Source organism: Zeus faber (genome assembly GCF_960531495.2).
Source record: "Zeus faber genome assembly, chromosome: 2".
NCBI classification, from domain to species: domain Eukaryota; kingdom Metazoa; phylum Chordata; class Actinopteri; order Zeiformes; family Zeidae; genus Zeus; species Zeus faber.
In genome coordinates this window covers 32,020,238-32,031,816 of record NC_137189.1, presented here as the reverse complement: position 1 = coordinate 32,031,816, position 11,579 = coordinate 32,020,238, and the positions used below count along the sequence as shown (strand labels likewise).

The following is an 11,579-nucleotide window of genomic DNA, read 5'->3' as shown; positions in this document are numbered from 1 at the left end:
CCCCCCCCCCCCGGGGTCCAAAACTAACGTATTAGAATTCTGTGTTCGTCTTATTAAGTATCGAGATTTGTTGTTTTTTATTTCATCCTGTGTCTGCAAATTCCACTTTCCGCGACCCAACCCTGAGCAGCGGCAGTGGAGACACCCGCAAGGAATATCAAAAAAGAAAACAGTAATAATTTGGCTAAAAGTTATAAAACTAAGAATGCAAAACTGGATAATACACTCAAAAGTATATGCACAGATTATTATTATTATTATTATTCTGGTCAAATGAGACACTGTTTGTATTATTTGGTTGGTTATCTTTGGTGTGAAGTCACTCCAGGTGTCAAAGGAGCCATTGTTCATCACAATTACGTTACTTTGAGCACATAGAATTGTCTGATTGAAAATGTAATCCCCGTCCAATCACTCACGGTCAGCGCTGCGCCTCCCTGCCGGCCGGGGTTTTTTTAATGGACCGTCTCAGCTGGCTACCCATCCATCCATCGTCTCCCTCCGCTCATCTCTCTCTCTCTCTCTCTCTCTCTCTCTCTCTCTCTTCCCCCCCCCCCCCAGGTGACGGTGAATGGTGTGGATTACCAGCCCCAAACAGCCAGCCCCAACAAAAAACACGCCAAGGCGATGGCGGCCACCGTGGCCCTGCAGGCTCTCGGAGAGGTAACGCTCAGGGTTTTGTTTTCCCGACACTCAAGCTGCATGGATGCCAATCACGAGCTCATGTACCCAAATAGAAAAAGTAATTTTTGGGGAACGGAGTCTGTTTAAACAAAGCAAGGCAGTATTCAGTGACTGCAAATAAGCACATAGTGTCCGTACAACCTGTGACCTGTTATTGGCCCTGGGGAAAAAAAATAAAATCATTCGAATTTTGTGCCTGTGCATGTATTCGCAAGTAGAACGGTACGGATGCCTCCCTTACCGAAGGAAATCTACAAATGGCAATTCATATTGAAACCATAGATGATAAAGGTAGGTTGAGGGTGGTTTGAGGTCTCTTTTCTATCAGTAGAAAAAAAGGAGATCAATGTTGCTTTGGCGGTGGAATTGGCATTTCAGGGTTCTCAGGGCAAAATCAACTCCCGTTATTTATTCATTCTATTAATTCATTTGTTCATAGGTTCCCTCCGACGGACCGGGACTTTACACCGGGCCTGTGTTCACCGCTGCCTCCACCGGCCCCCTGTTCTCCACCTAAAAACAGCACACACACGCAAACACAGGTCACTTTCTTCAAAATGACTTTGCAACGTGCACAGCAGCAGACGCCTCTTCCCTCCTCAGAGGACTCAACTTTAACAGAGAGAGAGAGAGAGAGAGAGAGCAAAGTGGTTCTGCAAAACAAACAAACCACTACACGTCTAGAAGTCCAACCATGTTCCTCCTGTTTGGAAACTTCCTCTCTTTTTTGATTCGGCGGTGTTGTGTTGGTACACAATTGTGTGCAGTGGTGTTTGTCTGTTTTTGACCGTACTGCCAGGCCGTGGTAGATGATAGAAGTGCAAAAAGGACTTGCTTCAAATGCTACCGTTTTATCTTTTTCAATTGAGTAAACGTTATGTTGTACATTTATCTTACAGCTGTCTCTTATTATTAGTCTGGGTCGAAAAAGTGTCAGTGAATTTAATATTTTTTTTTTTTTTTTTTTTTTCTAAATGATCATTTCTTTTATATGAAAGCATCTACACAGTGGAACTTACCTTGTCAGGATTGAAGATGTCATGACAGGGTATGGAAATGTGATTATTTCATTTTTATAGTACCGAAATTGCATTGAAGATATTGAGTATCAAAGGGTTCTGTGGCATGAATATCCAAAAATAAACCTAAATATTTGTACAGTAAGAGTAAATACTACCATTTAAACAAAATCTACAGAATCTGCTTTTTTTTAAATCATTCACCTCGCTCTGGTCCAGCTTCTATAGAGAATTGTCATGAATAACACATTTAAAAGGAAATAATCACAAAGGAAATTTATGATGGAAATAAATAATGCATTTTGACTTTCAAGACTCCTATTAAATTGCATATTACGCGTGAATAAGGACAAGGTTATTGGTCGCTGTTATCACTTGATCAGTTGGGGCCAAATGGATGCAAGTTTTGTCAAGAAGTCAGTGAAAAAAATGCAACTCCAATGTGGTGAAGAATTATCATAAAATACTGTCTTCCAGTGTGACAAAGCTTGTTTGTGAAGGACAATTGTACAGTAAGTTTTGATATTTCACAGTCACATTTCAGTAGAAATTCAAGCCCAAGCAATCAGTGTCCTTAATATCACTAACAGCCAACCGGCCTGGTCTCCAGATCCCAGCAATCGGAAGAGTTAACTTTCTTTGTTTTGTGGTTCATCCATGGATTTCTGCATAACTCAAAAAAGTGACCAGCCGCAGGCATTCAATGATTGTCAGAGTCAGCTGATTACATATGTGACTCTCAATTATGGAGCCTAATATAGTCACAGTGTGAAAAATGTGTCATTTGGTTTGTAAATAAATGGTAAACAATGACTCGTGCTCTATTTTCGAACTGTGTAGGGTTGAGGATGAAAGCAAAAACAAGAAAACTAACCCGAACCTCTACTGGCAGAATATTTATTGGGGCGCCTTTGTCTACATGTAGCTCACCTTAATGTTTTGAGGGAAAACTCAACTAGATTACACCACAGATGTTTTCCGACTGCAACAGAGGGTTTTAACTCCACTTGGGTGACGGGTTCACACGCTGCCTTTCAGCGGTGCCGTCACAGGTTCGAGTCCTGATTTTTACATCCAAATCACAGCTAAGGTTCCTTTAATCAGATGATCGGAGACGACAAAGCTCACTAAGACTCGGGAGCTCAAAAAAATAAGCCGCTGTGTGAGGATCGGGTCAGGTCCGAACCTCCCAGGAGAGGGAAGCCCTGCGTCAGGGGCCGGGAGGTTTACTGAACGCAGCGGGTCAGGTCCGCCCTGGACGTCCCTATTCAGGCGCCATTTGTGGGAGTGTTCACCCACAGGTACGGGTTTAGGGAGGGAGACGGAGTGTTACCGGCAGCGGGGCGCCGACATGGCGTGTGCATTAATTATTGGAAACGGAAAGCCAAAACAATCCACGTCAGATTCCGCGTGGCTCGCGCTCCGGTCCGCAGGTTGTCAGCCTCCTGCACCATCCCCCGCAAACCCAGGCTTAACCAAACCCCATCGTTTGCCACGTGGCCGAGGGAGCGAACGTGACAGGGACAGGTACAACGGGGTGGAGAACGTTCCTTCTCCGGAGGCAGAGTGTAGGACAAGTTGAAAACGATCACACGGATTTAATAACTTTGGGTTAGGGTTATTGCCTCTGGGGACGGGGTCCCTTGTCCCTGCTCCATCAGCGGAGGGAACAGAGTCTGTCCGGGAAGGGGGTGGAGACAGGGAGGTGGAAGCGCTGGTCTCTGAGAGCCAGGGGAAAAAAAGGAAAACTATTCAGATCGTACGTCCGTTGCCGACAGATTGTCCTAACGATCGCATCTACACTGGGCATAACTTACTAACCCCAACCCATCATGTATCTGTAACAGTCATAGAATGTGGGAACAGACTCCATACAGAACTTTTCTGTAAAGGAGCTAATGTGTGATGACTACCTAATGCCTTTGCCAGATAATTTTTATCCGGCAAGGTTTTGGATTCCATGTGGGAAAGGGGCCCTACTTACCCGGCCGGGATGGCTGGGGGATTAAGGGGTATAGCCACAGCCGAGTCACAAATCCCGCCCCCGCCCCCCCATGCATTTTAGAACAATTTAATTATTTATAATAAAGAAATATATAAAAGCAAACCAGCTATTCCGCTCACATTGTGATGACTGTTCACTCACATATTGGATCTCCACTAAAGGCATCGCCGTGGTCAACAGTGTCCCAACAGGAAAACAGTCCATTAAACCTCGAGTTAAAACCTTTTTTTTTTTTTTTTTTTTTATTGCAAATGCTTTGGAATGCACACTTTGGGAGGGGAAAAAACACTTTACTCACAAAAATCCTTGTCTTCTTAAAACACATTTCACCTCTTTTAATTATCATTCCTTTTTTCACCTCCTCAATAAACACGAGTTAAAGTATTTTCTGTTCTTTTTTTTTTTTTCCCCTCAAAGAAACCCCCCAAAAAGAGCCGCCACTCGACTTCAGATCAAGTCCATCTGCAATGTGTATTCAACAGCCGATTTGGGCTCCTATTTACAAATCATACAAAACCAACCACATAAAAAAAAAAAAAATCATCGCTAGCTTCATGTCCTCCCTTTTCGTTGTCCACAAAGTAGTCCGCAGAAATAATAGCGTCCATTGAGTCCCACCGCCCGCTCGGTATCAGTCGACCGGAAACTAAAAAGTCATGTGATAGTTGGAATAGTGACAGCCGGCCGCTGTCCCGGCATTTTCCCGGAGAAAGAGATCAAATCAAACGATATTCATTGAGTGCGAGACATCCGAGCGGCGCGTGGGAGCGGGGGACTCGGTTGTTCGACAAAACCCCCGAGTCGCCGGGCGGGAAGGGGCGAGGAGCCGGGCCGGGTGAACGTCCCTCACTGGACCCGGTACTTGTAGAACCAGCAGAGCCCCCGCGTGAAGTTCCAGCCCAGGGAGATGGAGAGCACGTAGAGCAGCGCCAGGAGGGCGAAGGGGTAGAGCAGCACCACCGTGTTCTTCAGGAAGGGCAGCACTGAGCACAGGGACGAGAGACGAGGGAGGAGGAGGAGGAGGAGGAGGAGAGGAAGAAGCAAAGATCTGATACAAGATCGGACGACGACTTCATGGGATGGAAACCTGATATTGTTTTTTCTTTTTCGGTAACATTGCCAACATCGAGCTAACATTGGGCATTGTGTACTTGGGACTTTTACTCCGCTACATTTCTAACACATCGCTGTAATGCTTTAGCTGTTTTTCCCGGGTTTTTAAACCGGTATTTCCATTCACAGTGGTACCTTGAGTTACGAGTGCACTAACATACGAGTTTTCTGAGTTACGAGCCGTCGTTCCGTCTATTTTTTTTTTTGCATTGATTTGCGAGCAAAAATGCGAGTTACGAGGAGCGAGCTTCAGGTACGCCGCCACTAGCTGGCGTGGCGGCCAGCCTCCCGCGTCTCACTCCTTCACTTCACGTGGTTACCTGACCGTGGAAGCATCTCTTCTGTGTTTTGTGCTCGCGTTTTGTGCTTTTTGTCCAGTTATTTTGCCAATTTTTTTTTTCCAACCATGGGTCCTAAGAAAGCAAGTGCTGAGAAGAAGTGGATGATGTTGATTGAATTTAAAGCATGAAATCATGGAAAAACATGAGCGAGGTGTGCGTGTGATGGAATTGGAGAGGCAGTACGAGCGTAGTACTTCTATGATATGTAGCATACTGAAGCAGAAGGAGGCGATAAGGGGTATTACGCCAGCCAAGGGCGTGAAAATAATGTCTAAGCTGCGGACCACTGCCCATGAAAAGATGGAGAATCTGCTGCTGGTGTGGTTGGCGGAGAAGCAGCTCGCGGGAGATAGCGTGATGGAGGGTGTCATCTGCGAGGAGGCAAAAATGATCTACACTGATCTGCTGCAGCCGACCCCAGGCACTTCAACGGACGAGGCGTCGGAAGAGTCGTTTCAAGCCAGTCGCGAGGCTGGTTCGAGAATTTCAAAAAGAGGACCGGCATTCACTCCGTCGTCAGGCGTGGCGAGGCAGCGGGCTCGGATGTGAGGGCAGCTGAGGATAACCTCAAAACTTTTGCCGAGATGATAGAAGCCGGAGGATACGTCCCCCAGCAAGTCTTCAACTGTGATGCCAAGGAGGACTTACATCATTGCAGAGAAGACGACGCCAGGCCACAAAGCCATGAAGGACAGGTTAAGCCTCGCACTGTGCGCCAATGCGAGTGGCGACTGCAAGATCAAGCCGCTGCTCGGACATCACTCGGAAAACCCCGGAGCCTTTAGGTTCCCATAAGATCCTAAAAGAAAAAAAAATGCGGGTGATGCGGAGGGCAAACCCGAAGGCGTGGGTCACCAGGCAGCTCTTTGAGGAGTGGGTAAACCTGCTCTGCGGTCCTGCCGCTAAGAAGTATCTCCAGGAATATCACCTACCCCTGCGAGGCCTTCTCGTCCTGGACAACGCACCAGAGTTGACGTTTATAAAGGTTCTTTACCTTCCAGCCAACACCACCCTTATCCTGTCCATGGACCAGCGGGTGACTTCAAATTTCAAGAGGCTCTTCACCAAGCACCTGTTCCGCCGCTGCTTTGAGGTGACGGAGAACACAGACCTCACCCTTCGAGAGTTCGGCAAGGACCACTGCAACATCGTGATATGCCTCCGAATTATGGCTACCGCCTGGCAGGGTGTAACAAGGAGGAGCCTGAACTCTGCGTGGAAGAAGCCGTGGCCTGAGGTTGCGTCCGAAAGGGACGTTTGAAGGATTCGAAACCCGAAGCGGCAGTGGTGGAGGAGATCGTGTGCCTCGGAAAGTCCATGGGCTTTGGAGGTGGACGGAGAAGATGCGAACGAGCCCATCGAGGAGCTGACGAGGGAGGAGTTAAAAGGAGCTACAGACGCAGCAGCCTACGGGGGCTTTGCAGGAAATTGGTACCGCGGAGGAGGTTATATCTACAAGCGAGATGAAGGAAATGGTGGGAAGGTGGGAGAGACTTTCAGAGTTCATTGAAAGGAAACACCCAGAAAAAGTTGCAACTGGTCGTGCGTCGTCGCTATATAACGACATTTGCCGAACTTATTTCCGAAAGATTCTGAAAGGCAGGATGAAACAAGCCTCCTTGGACAGGTTTTTATTGAAACGCCCCGCAGATGGAAGTGAGGGCGGCGCGGGCGAAAAAGGCAAAACATCGGCGAAGAAGACGAAGCTGTTGTTTTTTTATTTAAGTTAAGCGAGAGTGAAGTGAAAATAAATTAATTGTAGCAATTAAGTTCAGCAATAAAGTGGAGCAACAAGCGAAGGCGACCGAAAAAGCACGAAACGAAACGGACTCCTCCAACCTCCTCCGCCTGTCTCCTCCACCCTCCACCTCCGCCAGCATCTTCCGTTTGGCAAAGTCGTCTGGTCTCCAAGGTTAATAGACTTTATAAAACCTGTTTATTTCTTTACATTCTCTTTTATTATGTTTTCATACAATATTTGTCATTTTGTAAATACATTTTTCTTATTTTAAAACAGGTAGTGGTTTTTTGGGGGCTGGAACGGATTAATGGCATTTCAATTCATTTCAATGGGGAAAATTGATTTGCTATACGAGCAGATTGACTTACGAGTTTAATTTGTTCCGTGACAGAGCTCGTAATTCAAAGTACCACTGTATATATGTTTATATATCAGAATCAGGCCAAAGCAGGAGGAACCAATCCACTCAACTGATGTGGAATTGTGGAATGGAATTTATTTTCGCTCACCGTTGTACCCCAGGAAGGTGATGTAGAGGTAGTAGCCGATGGCGACCAACCACAGCGTGTTCCCCACAAAGTAGCCCACGAACCAGTCCGAGTTGATCACCACGATGTCTGAAACACAACCGGGCCGGACCGCTGTGAGGGTGAGACGCTCGTGCGCAACTTCACTTCCTGATTTCCCTCTTAACGTGGCTGTTAATCGAACATCTTGGCAACGGCTGGCAAACAAAGCGGATTCTCACCGATACTCGGCCACTAACGAGAGTCAACGGTGGGGAGTGAAAGGGACCATAGCAACAGCTCGATCGACAGGCTGCAGCCGCTCGGCTACAAAGAGGCAGGATGAGTGTGTGAAACGTGCTTTTATTTGAGTGTGGAACGCACCACGACAAACGACAACAACGACAAGAAGATCTCGACTGACTGGAAAGACGTCGCTCACGATTAATGAAGAAGAGCTGCAGGAAGTGCAGGATGACCAGCAGGGGGTAGAAGGCGTTGAGGTGCACGTCGAAGGCGTAGCCCCACTCCACGTCGTAATCTTTGTTGGGGTGTTTGAGCAGGTACTTGTTGGTGATCACCCTGGAAGAGATGCGGCGTTTGAGCGGGGGCTCCGTCTTTCAAAGATTTCACTTATTACTTTTTTTTTTTACGTTTCGACATTTTATTTTTCGACCGGCCCCACAGACGCCGGTTTCGTGCAAATTGACATTGAAAAAAAAAAAAGATTTGAGTGGATACAACTTTCGAGGTGGTACCAACCACATCAGGGTGGATATGAGCAGGCCAACTCCGATGCAGTCGATGAACACCACCCAGAGCAGGAGTTTCAGAGTGTCCATGAAGCCCATCTCCAGGACCAAGCCGAAGCCTATTGTGGACACTGCGCAGCGAGAGGAAGAGGGGGGAGACAGGGAGTGAGTGTGGACTCACGGCGGAACCTCGCAAACGTCGCCAAAGCTCTGCCACGACAGAACCATAACTGACACGCGGGCTGAGCCAACATCCACCTTTGCTGATTCATTGCATACAGTCAAGAACGGGGTTTAATACCTTGTTGACAGGTGGTTATATAGCAAGCTCCATGTATTTTAATAATCTGGCACCGCGCGTCACACCGACACCGGTGCGGTCGCCGGAAGAAAACTGGGGATCGGCATGCTAACGCTGTCGACAAGATATTTACCTCCTCTCTAGTCTATACAGTCATTTTATAAACGTTTTCTCGTCATGTATAGAATAACAAACTGAACATACCATTAGCACTGTTTAACGCTGCGGATGGATGGGTAAGAAATAATCTGGTCCGTCAACTAAACAAAAGGATGTAAACCCTCACCACAGAGCCAGATGCTGAGCAGCACCAGGAAGGCGGGGTCGTCTCTGGCCCACTGGTCCTTGGTCTGTTTCCTGTAGTGGAAGTTGCGGTAGACTCTCTGCGGCGAGGTGAACAGGTAGAGCATCTGCCACAGGGCGAACTCAAAGTCCATCTGTTTGAAGTGGAGCAGCCGCCGGAGGTACTTGTAGCGCTTGGCGCCCGCCGTGTGACGCGCCGCGTCCCGCGAATGGGCTGCTCCGTTGCCCTGCGGCAGAGTGGTGGTCGGTAGCATGGTGCTGTGGACCGCGTCAGAAGAGGTTACCGGAAAAAAAGATGGCGGGAGAGAGAGTTGAGGAGGGCTAAGTTAGTGTCGTAGAATATAAAATATTATCAACTGTAGTATAATTCTAACTTTTCCCGTTGACTGTCCTGTTTGATAGTAAGTATCACACCGTCCACTATAATACCTTTTTATTGTTGTACTACCGCCCTCGCTCCTAAGGACACTAACCAACTACGTCCCCCTGACTGTACCTGGTTCCTTAGGACATTCATACCTTGCTCACCGGACCCCTGCTGTTTCCCCCAGCTTTCTCCTTGAGAGACACTTTCAACATATTTTGTGTAGCATGGGGGTTTCCTCCTAACCATACCTGGCTCATTGGGACCTTCATTATAATACCTTTGTTTAATCAACTGCTTACATGAAACCAAGTGGACAATTTCCCCATAATCCCTCCCCTTCACTGTCTCACAAATGTTTTGTTATATATCAACTCAAGGCCACACAGATGGAAGAGTGGTGCTCTTGCAAACCTGTATGATCATTACTTTTCCTTGTGGGCCCATGTGTTTTTGTATTAAATGGTATTCAATAATTGTCCTATTGTCAGATTGAAATTTCTTCATCAAGGATTCGATTTTCTACACTAGTTAATGACACAGATACACAACCAATTACTGACATCCAGCTTCAGGCAGAAGCAAGGCTGGGTAGCTTGCAATGATATTTCAATAATATTGTAGAGAATCCAGACATTTTACATTACATTTAGTCATTTAGCAGACGCTTTTATCCAAAGCGACTTACAAGGGAGAATAACATTCAAGCTACATTGCGACAGACATGGCACCCTAAGGGATAACAGTACAGGGGATACCACCGTCTCAGCGAGAATCTCTGCACACCTCACAGACATCTCTGTCTGGATGAAGGAACGCTACCTCCAGCTGAATCTCTCCAGGAAAGAACTTCTCATCATCCCGCTAAGTCCAACCATTCAACACCACGTTATATGTTCAGCTCGGCTCGTCATCATTAATACCATCTAAGTCTGCTAGAAATCTTGGTGTAGTGATTGACGACCAGCTGACCACCTATGATCAAACTTCCTTTGTCTCCCGATCCTGCAGATTCACTCCGTACAACATCAGGAGGATCAGACAGTATCTGTCAGAGCACTCGGCACAGCTCCCATCCAGACTCTTCTCACGCCACAATTGTGGAAGGAGCTCCCCAGCTTGTTACGATCTGCAGAGACACTCACAACCTCCAAGAGACACCTGAAGACCCTGCTCTTTCAGGTACATCTGAATACACGATCATATCTTAGCTATGACTAACCATTCTTGTTTCTGTTGAGGTTGACTAGTTTTAAGTTGTTGTATTGACAAAACACCGACAACATGTGAGTTGTTGATGTTGACTAGCTGTTAAGTTGTTATTTGACATAATGCACTTATATGGTAAAAGAAGAAAAAAATGCACTAACCAACTTAATGCATCTTGCACTTGAATCCGGTTGAATTTAGAAACAGGAGATCATGCACTTAAGTTCGATGTTGCTCCATTGGTTGATGTATGCTTTGATTGTTTCTAGCCTCTCATGTAAGTCGCTTCTGCTAAATGAATAAATGTAAATGTTACCACTAAATAAATAACTGACCAGGACTTTTCCAGAACAAGCTCCCTTGGACCGATGTGAATAATTGTGCTTCTTTTTTTTTTATATAACTAGCCACTACTTATCAGCCGTTACAGTGACAGTTGCATTCACACATCATCCAACCACAGAAGGTGGCTTTACCTGAAGCAATCAGCTACGTCACATGCTTCTGAAAGCAACATAAACGTTTCCCTTGGATCAGAATCAGAATCAGTTTCAATTCGGCCAGGCATATTTTCATGTGCAAGTCTAAAAAGGAAAATAAACGATGTGAAAATATACAGTATGTTATGGCAGGGACTACGTAGCAGTGTTGCTGCTAGTATTGACTGTGGGTATAGATATGCAGATGTAGGTGTATATATGAACCAAAGACCTATCAATGCATGAAGGAAATCCCTAAGTATGGTTGGTATTGACATAGTATAACACAGTAGCATTATTGACATTAGTAAGCTGTTAGCTGATGTGGACAGCAGGTATACTTAGCATTTAGCTAACCATTTGATTCAGTATCTAGACGGGCCTCAGCGGGGGCACTTCCACTGTCCCAGTATCACTAGAGTACGCGGCGGTGAAGTTAATCGCTATAAGCACGTTTCATTTTATTTTCTTTAAAACGTATTTACCACTTTGGCAAAACTCCTTCGCATGAGAAAGCGCCGCCTCTTCGTGCTTGTTTGGAAAATGAAAATCCCCTCAACACTTCCGGGGTTGTCGTCAACCGAACACGTAGAAACTTCCGGTAACATCGCGCGGTGGATCCTGGGAATTGGAGTGTGTGTGTGTGTGTGTGTGTGTAAAAATCGCAGGTTCGAATTCCAAAGAACGCGTCCGTCCATTTCAATACCCGTGCATTTCAATAATGATAAAATAATACTGTATGTAACACTGTAACACATTAAA

At 46.2% G+C, this 11,579-nt stretch overlaps 2 protein-coding genes across 4 annotated transcripts in view; one reads left to right on the top strand and one right to left on the bottom strand.

The window, feature by feature from the left end:
• Nucleotides 1–1,580, top strand: part of sonb (SON DNA and RNA binding protein b) — a 24,368-nt gene extending 22,788 nt beyond the window's left edge. For all 3 annotated transcript variants that reach the window (XM_080024295.1, XM_080024294.1, XM_080024293.1), the window contains exons 21-22: nt 562–663; nt 1,124–1,580. In XM_080024295.1, the coding sequence (XP_079880421.1) occupies nt 562–663; nt 1,124–1,201 (180 nt within the window). In that variant the 3' untranslated portion in view covers nt 1,202–1,580. The remainder of the gene's footprint in view (nt 1–561; nt 664–1,123) is intronic.
• Nucleotides 1,581–3,988: 2,408 nt separating this feature from the next.
• unc50 (unc-50 homolog (C. elegans)) lies at nt 3,989–11,365 on the bottom strand. Its single transcript, XM_079996690.1, has 6 exons — nt 11,303–11,365; nt 8,749–9,023; nt 8,172–8,292; nt 7,852–7,991; nt 7,413–7,520; nt 3,989–4,691 (listed from the first exon to the last, which is right to left on the bottom strand). The coding sequence occupies exons 2-6, from the start codon at nt 9,017–9,019 to the stop codon at nt 4,555–4,557; spliced, it is 777 nt and encodes a 258-aa protein (XP_079852816.1). The 5' UTR covers nt 9,020–9,023; nt 11,303–11,365; the 3' UTR covers nt 3,989–4,554.
• Between the last annotated feature and the right edge of the window lie 214 nt (nt 11,366–11,579).

Bases quoted from the DNA above. Each gene is read 5' to 3' on its own strand.
- unc50 (XM_079996690.1), bottom strand. From the start codon at position 9,019: ATGCTACCGACCACCACTCTGCCGCAGGGCAACGGAGCAGCCCATTCG. The intron at 7,992-8,171 runs GTTGGTACCACC...CATCTCTTCCAG, and splicing joins CTCATATCCACCCTGATGTG to GGTGATCACCAACAAGTACC. The intron at 7,521-7,851 runs GTGAGCGACGTC...GTTGTGTTTCAG, and splicing joins GCAGCTCTTCTTCATTAATC to ACATCGTGGTGATCAACTCG.